At 41.5% G+C, this 15898-nt stretch overlaps 1 protein-coding gene across 4 annotated transcripts in view; it reads left to right on the top strand.

Moving 5' to 3' along the window:
* DEPTOR (DEP domain containing MTOR interacting protein) overlaps positions 1-15898 on the top strand; it is a 129442-nt gene that overhangs the window by 36648 nt on the left and 76896 nt on the right. For all 4 annotated transcript variants that reach the window (XM_054512476.2, XM_045895980.3, XM_064587956.1 and 1 more), the window contains exons 2-3: positions 4581-4759; positions 5806-5929. In XM_054512476.2, coding sequence (XP_054368451.1) covers positions 4581-4759; positions 5806-5929 — 303 coding nt within the window. The remainder of the gene's footprint in view (positions 1-4580; positions 4760-5805; positions 5930-15898) is intronic.

Here is a 15898-nt window from a genome sequence, read left to right as displayed (position 1 = left end):
AGGAATTCCATGGAGATAGTCTCGGAGATACGGAGGGTGTACGTGGGAGAACCAAATGGGAAAACCAGGAAGTACTCTGGACTTGGCAGCCTTTTAACTAGAACAGCCCACATTGCTCTGTTTTACACATTGACAATGAGGTGAGTTCCATTTGAAGAAAGTGTTCCGTGGCACAAATAGAGTTTGAAAACTTCAGCTCTTGTTTAAATCTTGGAGGGACCCATTCTGCTTGGCTTTAGCTGATTATGTCCCTTGAGTTGGGTAAGATCTCATGCCTCTGGTCTCATTGAACAGCCCATGGGCATGTATGTGCAGGGGCCACCATAGGTCAAGGGCTCTTTCAGTCAGGCACTGCCCCACATGGAAAGAAAACAGGCCCAGAGTAGTGAACCCTGCCTGGGGTGGATAAGGTGTAGAAGGCAGTTTTAAATCAAAGGGGGTGTTGGACAAGGCAGACAATGTGACTGATGTGTCCAGGCAATATGCCATGTTTAAAAGTGTGGCTTTTAGCCTCTGGCTCAGCATTTTTGGAGTCTTGATATTCCATGAGAGGCTTAGCTACTCAAAATGTCTATTTTTCTGTAAGACTTTGAAATATTCCTTACTCTATTCTCTTTTTGGAAATCTCCGTGCATTTTAGTGTATTAATGAAAACATGTAAGGGGTAAGTTTAGTTCAAGTAAAAGGAAATAATTTTTTGAAAAACACCCATTCATACGCAACAGGGATTAAAATTTTGGAAATTGACTACCCTGGAATGGAAAGCATAAATAGTTTTGTAAAAAGACCTAGATTAAATTCCATCTATCCACCCCAGGCAGGATAGATGGTAATAGATGGTTACTAAGTTGTGGGGATTCCTATTAAGTTAGTGAGAAGCCTCCTTACCTTTTTGAAAATAGCATCATTTCTTAGTGTCCTTGGACATTCATTTGTTCAGCAAATATTAAGTGCCCACAGTGCTAGGCAGAAACACTTGGTTATGTGTTTGCAATGTGAAAATTCTTATCTTTTTATTGGGATAGATTTTCGGGGAAGCACAATTTAAAAAAAAATTTTTTTAAGATTTCTTTATTTACTTGAAACAGAAAGAGAGAGACTGAGTGGTGGGGAGGGTCAGAGGGAGAGAGAGAGAGAGAGAAGCAGACTCACTGCTGAGCAGGAAGCCCAATGCAGGGCTCGATCCCAGGACCCTGAGATCATGACCTGAGCCGAAGGCAGACACTTAACTGACTGAGCCACCCAGGCACCCCCGAGGATGCACAATCTTAATGGTCATTTTTAGAATTCTGTATTTCTGACTATGAAATTAAAAAAAAGATGCTAGCACCATTATTGAACGTTTTTAACCACAGTAACGTGTCTAAAACGATCAGCATCTCTGGGATCCAGAGTTCTTTCCCCTCCATCGGATGACTGCTCAGTTTTCTAAACATGGAAATATACCAGGCCCTGGTGGGGCTGAAGGGAGAGTGTCTAGTGCTTCTCCCCTCCATGCAGGGTGGGAATTGGTGGGAATCAAAGAATGCTCAAGAATTAGCAACACGCGTGGGTTCATGAAAGGATAGGAATTGAAAGGTTCTATACTGTAGTATTTAAAGATAAATATTACCTAATAATTTTTTTTTTAAGATTTATTTATTTATTTATTTGACAGAGAGAGAGAGACAGCTAGAGAGGGAACACAAGCAGGGGGAGTGAGAGAGGGAGAAGCAGGCTTCCCGCCGAGCAGGGAGCCCGATGCGGGGCTCGATCCCAGGACCCTGGGATCATGACCTGAGCCGAAGGCAGACGCTTAACGACTGAGCCACCCAGGCGCCCCCTTAATAATTTTTTTTAAGTTGGAAAGTTTATAGGAGGTAAAACTCCTCTTTTGGCTCATAATATATACCTCCTCCACCAAATTATATGGTAGCTTGTTCCATGTTTCAACTTCTAAATAAATTGGTCTTCATTATTCTTGGATTCCTGACAGACATCACGTCTAAGAATTAATGTTTCTCATTCTGCCACTCTGAGCATGTTAAACAAATTACTCAGTGTCATTGTCGCTGAATTAATCAGAAGAATGTGAGACTTTAGCACGCCTATGGGAACGTGTTTTTTATTAGGCTTTGTTTATTTTTTATTAATAATTACAACTCTACGTTGGCCTTGTGGTTTTAACATTACCTGCGTCAGGGAGCTGCCATGAGGACTGATGTCAATAAAGCAGTGAAAACAGTGCCTAGCGCACAGGAAGGGCTCAAATGCTCGCCTTATCTTCATTAATGAACTCTGTGACCGTGTGATGAAGTAATCACCATGGGTATAATTATCCCCATTTTATCAGGGAGGATTGTTCAGAAGGTTGATCTTCTGGAATTACTGGCAGTGTTAAGACGAGAGCCCAGTGTTATATTCCTAGTCTTGTGTTCCTGATTGCCCTCACAACGGACATTTTAGGGTTTAGGATTTTGATATATGAACTTGGGAGGATGCAACCTTCCGGCCATAGACGTTAAGTCAGCATGTGTGAAGGTGCTTGGTAGAATACTGAGCATAGAGTAGGAAGGCAATGAACATGATTTTTTTCTTTCTCTGCAGTTTGCAGGTATTAGGATTCTCATTTCTGTCTTCCTCTCCCTTGTCCCTGCTGACGTCCCAGCTGAGCATTTCATCTGCAGACTATTCGGGTGCCTCTAGGCTGTAGCACTTCCTGGTTGTCTTAGTGAGCTCAGGCTGCCATTACAGAGTATCACAGACGGAGTGGCTTGAACAACAGAAATGTACTTTCTCACAGTTCTGGGGGCTGGAAATCTGAGATCAAGGTGTTGGCAGGGTTGGTTTGTTGGAGGCCTAGCTCCTTGGATTGTAGGTGGCCACCTTCTCCATGTATCCTCACATGGTCTTCTCTCTGTAGAGGAGTGTGTCCTAATCTCTGCTCCTTATCAGGACACTAGTCATATTGGATTAGGGCCACCCTCGTGACCTCATTTTAATTTAATTACCTTTTAAAAGAGCCTATCTCCAAATATAGTCACATTCTGAAGTACCAGGGGTTAGGGCCTCAGCATATGAATTTGAGGGGAACATACTTCAGCCTGTAACAGTGGTCTAGCAAGGAAGAGATCTAAGCTTCAGAGCCCCAGTATGCTCCCAACTTATACTCACAACCCCTGGGATATCAAAACCCAGTAAATTTCATCAAGTCAACTCTGTTCAAAAAGCCGGCAAGAGTACAGTCTAGTTCCTTCCTTAGGGAGTAAAGGAAAGGAGGTCAGGGCCTGTTCTGTGCCAGGCACTGTGCTGGGTGCCAATGCTCTTAATAGACATTATGTCACCCAATCTCAACATGGCCACGGATAGGGTGAGCATAATTGCCTCCATTTTACAGAGGAAGAAAGTAGCCTCTTGCCTCACTCACACACTTACTATGTGATTTACTCATGTACTCCCATTTCTCAATGAAGTTGAGAATATGAGGTTAGGAGCACAGGACCACGTGGGCAAAGCAGTAAAAGGAAGCTGACCTCGTGTTTCACCCAATTCAAACCCTTAAGAATTAAAAAGTAAATGCAGGCTGATAAAAGAAGAAAAACCAAATGGAAAAAAAAAACCTTAAAGGCAAGTTTAAGACTCCTTTGGAAAAACGTCACCGGGCTCTGAAGGGAGTAAGGGAAGGCTCTGTGTCAACCACTTTTCCCCATACTAATCCATCAGCCTGTAAATAAATTGTATTGTCCCACAGCTTTAATCCATCTCTCCCGGATATTTTGTTTATCCCTCCCTGGCTAGAGACAGCACGATGTGGCAGTTGGGAAGTCAGACTCTGAAGTGAGATCATCAGGTGCAAATTTAATTTTCATCGCTTGTTAGCTGTGTGGCAAGTCACTTAATCTCTTTGAGGTTCTCTCTACTGTAAGTTAAAAAAAAAAAGTGTAGATGGTAATAATAACTTTTGATGAGGTTGTTGCGAACATCTATGGAATGTGCTCTGATCAGCACCTGGAAACTAGTAAGCCTCACCGAAGGATTAGCTGTTGCCCCTATTGAAAGCAGGACAAGCAAAGGCCAGGATCTTTGTGCTACTTTCCGACCTAGGTCTCTAATGCCTTGAAATATGTAATGGGCAGGTGGTAGACACTCACTGGTATCTGTTACATAAATGCATGAATGCTGATGTGGTGGACCTTGAGCAATCTGTGACAAAGAGAAAGTACCTGGTTTCAGCAAGTGTTCAGAGTTTTTGTTTGTTGTTTGGTTGAAACCATAAGCCCACCGGTGGAGGGATAAAGAGAAGGCATTCATCAGAGGAGGGGCGAGAAAGCTTTTCTCAGTCTTCCAAGTGGCAGGAGAGCTCTAGCTTGTCCAGTGTTGTTTTCCCCTCCCATTGACATGTATCATCTCTAGATCTGGGGGTAGAATCATTTCTGGGGCCTCTGGGCTCTGACAGTGTCACAACCCTCTACTGACATGCAGGTATGTGAATGGCACTCTGATACATTTAGAGACTCCACTTTGTTCCTGAGCTCTGGGATTGGCTTAATGATTTGTGTTGTCATTAAAATTCCTAAAGCGATGCCAAATTTTCTTTCCAGGCTCAGGCTGCATGAAGAAAAGGTGATTAAAGATAGGCGACATCATCTCAAAACCTACCCAAACTGCTTTGTCGCAAAAGAACTGATTGACTGGCTGATTGAGCACAAAGAGGCTTCCGACAGAGAGACAGCAATCAAACTCATGCAGAAGTTAGCAGACCGGGGCATCATTCATCACGGTGAGTGAAGTAGCCACCGACATTTGAGGTAACTTGGGAGGAAACCAAGGACCACGTCTTCTATTCCAGATATGAACCTACCCATTTAGGAAATAAAATGCTTGGTCTCCTGTGCACCTCTCCCCAGTGATATTCCCTTCCTTCCTCTAAGAGGCATTTGGGTTTATTTCCATTTGCTTCTTCGTACTTTTTCCTTTCTGTATAGGCATCTCTTAGCAAGGTATCATATTGCTTCCAGTGCTTTAAATCATTATAAAAATGCATGTTTATTCTTTTACAACTTGATCAACACACTGAGATTCATCCATGTTGATGGCATATCTCTTGTTTGCTCATTTCCACTGCTACGTATGCCATATATAATTACACCATGGTATGTTTACCCATTCTCCTGCTGATGGACATCTAAGAGGTTTCCGAGTTTTTTCTGTTACTCTCAGTGGTTCCATGAACGTTCATAAACACATCTCCTTGAAATCTTTAACCCTGACCAAGACCTTCCACATGTCCTTTTGGGCTGGAGTGCCCTTTCTCTTCACTTTAGCCCATTTTCTAGCCATTCTTCAGGTCTCTGCCTACACGCAAGCTCTTCAGAGAAGTGTCCGTTCCCTGCAGCTAGGTTACTGGGGTTACTGGTTACTCCTTCTTTGGTCTCCCACTGCAGTATCCCCTCACCTCATTCATTGCCCCCTCATGCCATATGTTAATTACATGTTGACATTTCTCTTTATCTCACTAGACATCACATTCTTTGAGGCTGATGTCTACCCCAGTATGCTCAAGAAGAATTTGTGGCATGAACGATGCATTGAATTTTGTGACCCTTTTACTAGATAATGATGGTGATGATGATGATGATGATAGCTAATATTACTGAGCACTTACTTGATTCCAGGTATTGTGCTAAGTACATGCACTAAAGCATAGATTAGTGTGCTTCGGAAATTAGGTAGTAAAACAAGTCTTAATTAGCCTCTCACATCATTTGAGGAATTAAATAAGAATTTTTTTTTCTTATTTGCCTCTCTGTGTATATTGTGTTTCAGTGTGTGATGAGCATAAGGAGTTCAAGGACGTCAAACTCTTCTACCGCTTTAGAAAGGATGATGGCACCTTCCCTCTGGATAATGAAGTGAAGGCCTTCATGAGGGGACAGAGGCTGTATGAGAAGTAGGTCGCACGTGAAATCCCCCACTGTGATCTTAGCTTGTGGAGAGGAGCAGGGCTATTTCAGCCTTTTATCATTCTGACTTCAGCCTGGCTCTTCCATGTGGGATGGTTACATAACTGTTCCTTTTAATATGGGAAAACTCGATCCCTCATTTGCTTTTCTCTTTGCCAGAAATCAAGTCGATTTTGTAAGATTCTGAATAAAGAATTTATTTAAGTAGAAAATATATATTTTCTATATTTGAGTCGATCTAACAAAACTCCAGAAATAAAAACAAAAGGTTGGAGCTTGATGTTTGCCCTCAAGTAAGGCAGCTGCCTATTTTCTCTTTTGAGCACGGTTGCGTAACTCGGAGGTTTAGTCTTGCGAGTGGCTGGAGAAGCAGTGTTAAGTACAGGGAAGTTCAAGTTCAGGTCAAGAGATGAGTAGTGAGAGAACTCCAGAGAGCAGGATGGTCTGAGAGGAATAATCTCTCAGCTCTTTGAAGGGAGGAATGCCTTGTAGTCCAGGAGTATTCTGTTGCTGGGTCTCAGATCTCCCCAGTGGTCTGTCTCTGAGCTGATCTGCTGTTCCTGTGGTCTCTTTCCTATCCCACCTCTCTTGTTTTTTTCCAGAGCAGCCATTAGGGAAAGGAGTACATGGGCAGGACTCCCCCTCCTTAACTCTGGCTGCCTTTCAAATAAGTTAAAAATAGGTATTTATCCCACAAAAGAGCCTACTGTGTGGTGGGTGGGTTGATGCATGGAGAGATGGGACTGGGGAGTCAGATTAAGTAACATGATGGTTAAGAGCCAGATAAGTTTGATTCTAGCCCTGTCACCTCACCTCTGTCAACCTCAGTGTCCTCTTTTATGACCTAGGAGTGGTGATGGTACGACCTCCTAGGTGTTTAGTGTTATTGTGGGAATTAAAAGAATAAATGTGTCAAGTACTTAAATATTTAGCTTAGTGACTGTGGTATGTTGTCAGACCCCAGAGATGATAGGCATTTCAGGTATTAGTCTGATAGTGATGACCACCTGGAGCTGGTATTGTCCAACCACTTAATGCCCCGTATGTGTTGCTTCTCCCATCACTTGCTTTCTAAACTGAAGTGTAGAAAATCCCTCGTCTCCTGGACTCACATGAATTTGAATGGAAGGGATCCATCAGCACCTCCATTTGTATACCTGATTGTGTGTGTATGTTTTGTTGCTGTTTTCTTTTTCTTTATTTATTTTTATTTAAATTCAATTAATTAACATATAGTGTATTATTAGTTTCAGAGGTAGAGGTCAGTGATTCAACAGTCTTATATAATATCCAGTGCTCATTACACCACGTGCCCTCCTTAATGCCCGTCCCCCAGTTACCCCATCCTCCTAGCCCCCTCCCCGCCAGCAACCTTCAATTTGTTTCCTATGATTAAGCGTCTACCATTGTTGCTGTTTTCTTTTACTTTCTTAGCTCCTTTTGGAAAATTCTGGCAGGTGTTAGATATTTAGATCACCAAGACAGTGCTTTCAAACTATAAGATTCTAAGTTGTCAAAGACATCCATGTCATTTCCATGGATCAGCATTGCTGTCTTTTTTTCAGTGTGCAGTTGGCTTTCCAGTCATTAGTGTTCAGTATCACAATTTCCAAGTAAACTTATTTCTCCAAACTGTTTGTGAAATTAGTACTAGGAAAAGTAATTTAATCAGTACTTAACCTTGCATGAACTAGCTGCCACCTCGCAGTCTTGGCCCCTACACTTGGTTGCTGGAACATACTTGGAACAAATTTTGGGGCCTTTGGAATGATGGCTCAGTTACCTACTTGAACAGTTTTGTTTAGCATATATATATATATATATATGCTTAATCATTTTTATTGTATTTCCCATATTTCCCTGGATATCTTTTCCATGAATCTCAGCATGTACTATTATTTTGTAAGCTTTGTAGACTTTCAGAAATTATATGAAGCAGAAAATCGTTTTGTTCATAGCTCATCTTTTTAAGAATTTTATTTATTTTAATATGAAGTTTTTTTCTTTTTCTTTTTCTTTTTTCTTTTTTGCCAGAACACTTGCTTAGGATACCTCTAACATTTGTGAAAGAAGGCCTTGCAAAATATATGTTCCTTTTGTTTTTTTCTTTTTAAGATAATAACAATCAATAACATTGGTTGGTTGATAACTATGTGTCAGGCATCCTGCGTGACTAGTCCATTTGTTTGATCATCATAACAAACCCTGATTTAGGTCAATTGTACCCATTTTATGGGTGAGAAAAATGTGGCAGGGAGAGATTCAAGCTCTTACCCAAGGTCACTTCACTAATAAAAACATCTGGGATTTGATCCCAGAAGCCCAAAGCCCAAACTTATTGCTACTAGGCTATTGATAAATCTTAGAAAGCATTTTTATTATTAGGAAAGATTTATCATTATTTATTATTTATGGAGATTAAACTAATGAAGTCAATGTTTTCTTCAAAATGTAGTTTATCTTAAAATGTGACATGGGGATTGTAAATAACCTGGTATGGAATTTTCTGTAAAATTGACTGGAAATAGTCCAAGCAGACATGGGAGAAGGAGAGTAAAGTGATTTTTCTTCAAGATGAATCTACCTGTAGATTTAGGGACTAAAGAGCATAGGGAATATAATCAACGGTATCGTAACCAAAAAAAAAAGAGAGATAAATCTATATGGTATTATGTAAAATGTGATAGAAACAATATCTTTTATTTGTAAGTTGAGCTCCTCAGAGCACTTCCACTAGCTTATTTTATCTGAATTCTCTCAGTAGACTAATAATAGAATAGTAAATAATAATAGAAATAATAGTATAGAAATTGACAGTATAAAATACAATATAAAATAGATGGGACGTTACGTTACCGCCCCGTTTCTCAGAAGGAGCTTCTGGGACCTGAAGCAGTAAGGTCATTTCTGTGTGATGGTGATACAGAGTGAGAGGGTAGCAGGTGTGTGGGCTGTCACTCTCCACCCCCCCCACCAGCTCTGGGGGGCTGGCTGTATTGTCAATATTTCCTTTTTGCTCTCTTCTTGCTTGTTTGTTCTCTGTTATTAATAGAACTTTGTGAAACCAGGTGGTTTCTATCTGGGGTTTTGCTGAACCAGGCTGATTTGGGGGCACCTGGCTTTCTAACCTGTAGAGTTTCTCAGTCTGCTAGTTCATAGGACAAAGCTGTATTTCAAAACTAAAATTCAGTGACTCTGCTACCTCTTAGGATCCACGTCGCTCCCGTTAATTTAATTCAGAGGTACTCAAACGAATACCAGTTAAGGGGCAAAAGCCGGCCCTTTCAGGGGGTCCCGCCATGAGGAAGGTTAAGGGAGAGCTGGGGACATGAGTCCTCTGCATAGTGAGTGACAGTGGGTGTGGTTTTCAGAGTCACCCAGACCTGCTCTTCAATCCCAGCCTTCCAGCTGGCTTGCTCTGCGACCTCAAGCCGGCCGCTGAACCTCACTGATCTGTAGTCATAAGTGGAGGTAAGGCTGGGTCTCACTTGGAAAGGCGATGGGGAGGATTTTACAGTCTGTACATTGCTAAGCACAGCACTTGGCACAGAGTGAGCGCCCAAGAAATGTTAGCTGCTGCTGTTAGAGTAGTAAATCATAGTATAAATAAATGATACCTATTATTATTTAGCCTAGCACAGAAGTAAGAGCCTAGGAGCCAGGCTGCCTGGGTGTGAATCCTGGCTCTGTGCCTCATTGGCAAGTGGCTTCACCACTCTGTGCCTAAATTGCCCTGCTAGTAGTTGGATCTATTGACTGTATCCACCTTTCAGACTTCTTGTGGGGCTTAAATGAACTAACGGGATGTGTAAGGTACACAGGACAGGGCCTACCTCAGAGTATGAGCGTATCCTGTCCCTCATCTCCTGCTACCAGCTGGAAAGGGTGTGAGAAAGAGGATGTGTGCCCCTGGATCAATGCCCAGGCTTTGTCATTTTGAGCAATTCATCTGAGCACATTCAAGGCACAATGCACTTCCATCAAAAAGCTTTCGTCAAACCTTCACTATGGCCTGAAGGTGCCTAGAATAAGGCATGCCATCTCTCCAGGAGGGGCTTCCTGTTTCCCACTTAATTTTGCATGGGTCCAAATACCCCAGACACACAACACATGAACATAACTCACATTCTCCCAAACAGTACAATTTTTACTTTTCAAATGAGACCTGCGTGAGCAGGATAAATATCCGTAACCTAGAAGAACAACGTTGAATTTGTGTCCGCTGCTGTCTTGTGTAGAAGATATTTTAGGTGCATATTCCAAACTATAAAATTTGATTATCATTCAGCAGTTGGCAAAATAGACCACTTTAAAACAGGTTGAACTCAGGATTATCAAGTGCTCTCTATACTGATAAATAGAGGTAGCTATAAAGGAGAAAATGAGTTGAATGTACAATTTGGAATTTCCTTACTAAAACTAGTAGTTGAAATGTACATCTTAAACTAACCTTGATTTCATTGTGAGATCTGGAGGAGACTTCTCCGTTCTAATTTAACCTCAGTCTTAACATGGAGGTAGCTCTCTTCTAGTCTGGTTCATACAGACATTAGTTTAGTTTTTCGCCTAAAGGGCCTTTGGTTTTCTCAGCAGCAAGAGTTTCTCTCTCCAGCCACTAATAGTCTATTTAGTTGGCTGCGGAGTATAAGCCTGATTGAAGCATCGCTTTAAACTCCCTGTGTGCCATTAATCTCAGTTGCGTTCCCACTGCTTCCTTTATATTCTCTCCTCCTCCATAGCACTGAAGGGAAATATAAGGGAGAAACTATATCCAAAGGGGAAAAGCCCTTTTGTGTGTTTTATCTTATCAGAGGTCTCTCTACCATGTGTCCCTGGGATCTTTTTCCTGTTCCCGCCCAGTGCCTGGCACAATAAATATTTGTTGAATGAACAAAGGACTCTGCATGCTGTGATTGCTGTGAGCTGCTGAGCCTGTTCCATGAAAGAGCTACAGAGAACTTGCTTTTAATGGCAAACAACAGTAGACAGAGATTTACCTTGTCTCGCCTCCTTAGAGTTTACAAAGCATCTTATGCATTAACATGTTTGATCCCCTGTACAACTCTGGGAGTTAAACCCTGGAGACACAATTAATCCCATTGTAGAGATGGGGAACATGAGCTAGAGAGAGGTTTAATGACGGATGTAACTCTAAAGCGTGGACCTGGAGCAAAAAAAAAAGTCTTCAAGCTTTTGACTCTGTCTTGTTCCATTTCTGGGATAGAAGGGCTTTTCAAGTGGAGATACTGAGTTCTATGAATGGATTCACATTTTGTGTTCAAAATGTGTTTTAATTATTCTGCAAACTTTAATAAAAATACTATCTAATGGGCTATGTACAGCACTGTCACAGTTTCCTTGTGCAGCCCAGTTTGACAGTGATTCATAGAATCTTGGAAGAAATGTTTCCTGTCTTCTTGGTTTATTTGAAGAGTGTCCTGGGATTGCATTGTAAGTGGGTTAAAAGTTGTTCCCTTGTGCAATGGCTTGTCTGAGTGACAAGGGATGATTTCAGTACTGCATAACTGATACCAAGAACTGGTAAGAGTCTTGAGATTTTACCCTACTTGCAAGCTAACTAGTTTGCCTGCTGCCATTTCTTGGGTACAGGCAGAAGACAGGAGACCCCTGGGTCAGAGACAAAGGACAGTTTGTTACTCTCAGCAATAGTAATAACCAGAGTATCATCATTTTCTGGAGCCAGTTCCCCAAGCTTTAGTTCCCATAGAATAGCACAATGGGGGCCAGATGACACCTGCAAGGGTTGGGTTACAGAACAGGATCCCAAGCTTGAGGAACCTGAATTTTTTGTAGTAGTCTTTAAGCAAACTGCTCTTTAGCACAGAGTGAGACATTATCTTTCTCATACAGGACAGTAAGCCAATCTGCCCTTTTGCTTCAGAGACAGACACTATCTACCTTCCAAGTCTGTTCACTATACAAGCATTCTTGAAAAGATAGTTTAGAACATAAGCTGTCAATATTTCTACTTGCAAGAAATAAAGAGATGTGTGAGATCCATGGGGAATTATCTCCTGGCAACTAAAACAAAATGCACAAATTGATTGGATTTTGTAGCTGATTATTGAGGGAGCAATAAATAGCCTCACCAGTCCTCTTACTTCTGTATTTTGTGTGTTAACCAAAACTACCTTACAGATTTCACTGTTTAACTTTTATAAGTAAATGTTGTGTTATAAGCATGAAATTTTAAAAACATGGGATTTTCTGTAAAATTTTATTTGAGAAAAGAGGTTCATTGTTTAAAAAGTTTTAAAGTGGTGCTTTTTAAAAGGGCCATCATCTCTTCTCACAGGGTGTTTAACAACCATTTTAGAACAAAAATGTAAGTGGTTTCATTATGTGTGCAGCTCTATGCAGAGTCATGGGAAACTTTTGACCTAGAACCACATCCTTGTGGTTCTAATCATCGCTTCTTTCTTTTCTTTTTTAAAAAAAGTTTCTTTATAGCAGGTCATGCAAAATTGTGTGTTTCACCTGATTGGTTATTAAAATGTTTAATAATTTGCCTGTCAGGGAGAGACCATATAGAGCAAACTCGCTGTTTTATCATTTTCAGTATCAACAAAAATTTTATATTGCAGTTATTTTCAAATAATTTCTCTATCTAAACATTGCCTTATACATTCTAAGTGGAGTTTAAAGTATGGAGGAGAATGTGTATGCATGTTGAAATCAACCAGCCCCGGTTCACCCAATTTTGTTGGTTTTCTTATTTTTAACAGCTGCAGCTTCAGCCTGCAAAGGAAGGGCCAGCTAGGAGCCGACCTCATGGCTAGTTTGGTCCAGGTAGCTGAGCTCAGGCCTGTTCTCCGGGAATAGAACTAGCCAGTGTCTGCACATTTGGTGATGCCCAGATTCTGGGAGGTGGGGGTGGTGAAATGCATCTGGGAACACAGAGCTGTTAGAAACACTTCACACTCATCATGGTGGTGATCACCAAAACAAACAAACAAACAAATAATAAATCACAGTGTTTGTGAGGATGTAGAGAAACTGGAACCCTTGTGCCTTGATGGTGGGAATGGTGTGGCTACTGTGAAAAATGGTATGGGGGGAGGGGTCCTCAAAAAATTAAACATATAGTTACCAGATGATCCAGCAATTCCACTTCTGGTATGTACCCAAAGGAATTGAAATCAGGGACTTGAACAGATATTTGTGCACCCATACTCATGCATTATTTACAATAAACAAAAGGGCAAAGTAGCCAGTGACCATCGATGGATGAATGGATAAACAAAATGTGGTGTTTACATACAATGGAATATTATTTAGCTTTAAAAAGGAAGAAAATTCTGACACATGCTATGATACGGATGACAACATTATGCTAGTTAAGTAGCATCAGTCACGAATGGACAAATGTCATATGATTCCACTTATGCGAGGTCCCTAGAGGACTCAACTTCATAAAGACAAAGAGTAGGTTGCCAGAGACTGGGGGAAGGAGGAACGGGGAGTTATTATTTAGTGGGTATAGAGTTTCAGTTGGGAAGATGAAAAAGTTCTCGAGATGGATGGTGGCGATGATTACATAATCATGTGACTGTATTTAATGTTACTGAACTATACCCTAAAAATAGCTAAAATGGTAAAAATTTATGTTTATTGACCACAATTAAAAATAGATAAAATAAATTAAAATTTTAAAAAATCACTAAAAAAAAGGGCTGGCCAGAGATGTGCAGGAAGCAGTCAGGCTTCTTAAAGTACCCGCAAGCAGGAGAAAGACAAAGCAAGGTGCTATCCGTACTTTTAGGGCCAGGTGTTGATCAGAGGAATTGAAGAGACAGTGAAGTAAGTCTGCAGATGCTGATGAGAATGATGAAAGCAGCAAACATAGGGCATGATTGATGCCTATTGTATACTAAGCTCTTCACATGTGTTGTCTCATTAAAGCCTCATTCTAAACTAATGAGATAAGTACTGTCGTTCTCCCTTTGGCAGATAAGGAGATCCAGGCTAGAGAGGTGAACCAAGTTACTTACCTTCACAGCCAGAAAGTATGAGGACCATTTCCAACCCTGGTTTCCAGCTTCAGAGCCTATGATCTTAACTGTTTTTCAGTCTGCGTGTTCTACTTCGCAGTTTCTGTTGCCTCAAGCCAGGGTGGTAGCAGAAACGAAGACCACTAAATGATAGTAAACCAAACACAGCTTAACAGACTTTTAAATGGATGTGAAGAAAGTCTTTGGGTCTGGTTTGGGAAATCGTATTCTCCTTACTGTTCCTTGGCAATGCCATCCCTCTATAATTTATGGCAGTAATAGTCAAGCTTTGTTAACATGCAGAATGGGCAACAGGCCAGCTATGTTTGTGAGAAGCCATCAGCCCTAGCTTGTTGTCTACGGATTTCTAGCTCTAGGTGTTACTTAGAAATGGTTTTAAGGTAAACGCATTGCTGCTTGAACAGTAGACTGGATTCACGGATGCTGGAGGTGGACAGTGCTGGTTATTTCTGCCATGTTTCCCGGATCCCGTGTAATTTCAGGGCTGTGGACCAAGTCTCTGTAACATTCACCTTGCCAATCAATCTCTGTTGCTCCTTTTCAACTTGGTAAAATGAAAAAGCGATTTAAGATTTCTGGAGTTGGGGAAGCATGGGTCAGAGTTCTTGGCCTGCCTCTCACTGAAACATTCAACCTTTCTGACCCTGTTTTTTCCATCTATAAAATTGGAAGAAAATGTATAATTCACGGATTTGTTGTGAGGACTGAGGTAAAGCTCAGCAGAGCCTCATCTAAGGCAGGATGTGTTGTATTTCTAATCTGTAAGGAAAAATGCATACAGTCAAAAGTATCCTTGCGTTACCCAGATTGCATAAAAAAACACGTGCCTTTCTACACCAAAGTTATATTCAGCATGGTGAGCCTCCCAGCCTGGACATGGGACGTTTCTGTTCTCCAGATCCATCCCCTCTGGTTCCCAGCCCTCTGTGTGCCCCAGGAGGCTGACCTACATGGACTGAGGTCATCACCAGACTCCACGGCCATTGCCTCAGTCTGTGAGAGGCATGAGCAGGAAGTAAGTGGGAGCGAGGACAGTGAGGTCAGGGTAATATTTCTCTGTTCCCTCCCCAGTATTGAAGGCCTCAGTTTCTATCAGGCAGCCCTCTCCTTCCCCACATCTCTTTTAGGCTTTGGAAACTTCCCTCCCTCCAGAATCCTCAGGCATATAGAGTTGTTAATGATCACTGCAGTCTGCTAGTCTGGGAGCTTTACTTGGTCATTGTCTTTAACCCTTCCCATAGCATCAGTAGCTCTTTTATTATGAACTACCTTTTAGCAGCTCATTTCCACATCCATGTTGTTTCCTGCTGGGACCCCGATTGATAAAGCCCATGAGACCCACCTGGGCACTGAAACGTGTTATCATGTAGCTCCTTGAGTGGGCAGGCAGGCAGAATTGCCCACACTCTGTCCATAGAAAATTCACTTGCTCTTTCCGTTTTCTCTGAGCATGTGCCATGCATGATGTGATGGTTGGAAATGGCACAGGGTTCTCTCAGTCACCACTGTTGCGCAAGTATGGTGTGTGGTTGGATTGAAGCGGCTTATTTTGGCTCCCTTTCTGCCCCTCTTTCACCCTGGGTTCTAGCCCAGCAACTACAGCAGCCATCTCTCCAAGTGACTGGGTCTCATTCTCTCCTGCTGGACCAGAAGCCCATTGATGTCATGGACCTTGGTCATTCTTATTTAGGAAAGAAGTCAATGGTTAGCCCCTTTCTCTTTTTCCTAACCTGTGGCATGTTCAAATTTGAGTAAAACCAGGAGTAGATATTTGATCATCTAAGATCACTCTATTTGTATTTACTCATTCTAGGGTCTTAGTGTAGACATTCAAAGAATAAGAATAGTAAACATAGCCATCATTTACTGAACACTTTCTGCTCTAGGCACCATCCTAAGTATTTTTCACACATTATTTCACTT

This window comes from Mirounga angustirostris, unplaced genomic scaffold (assembly GCF_029215605.1).
Source record: "Mirounga angustirostris isolate CCGP_5_RB_7025 unplaced genomic scaffold, mMirAng1.0.hap1 SCAF_4, whole genome shotgun sequence".
In the NCBI taxonomy this organism is placed as follows: Eukaryota; Metazoa; Chordata; class Mammalia; order Carnivora; family Phocidae; genus Mirounga; species Mirounga angustirostris.
Note: the sequence above shows the minus strand (reverse complement) of the source record. Positions and strands in the feature narration are given on the sequence as shown.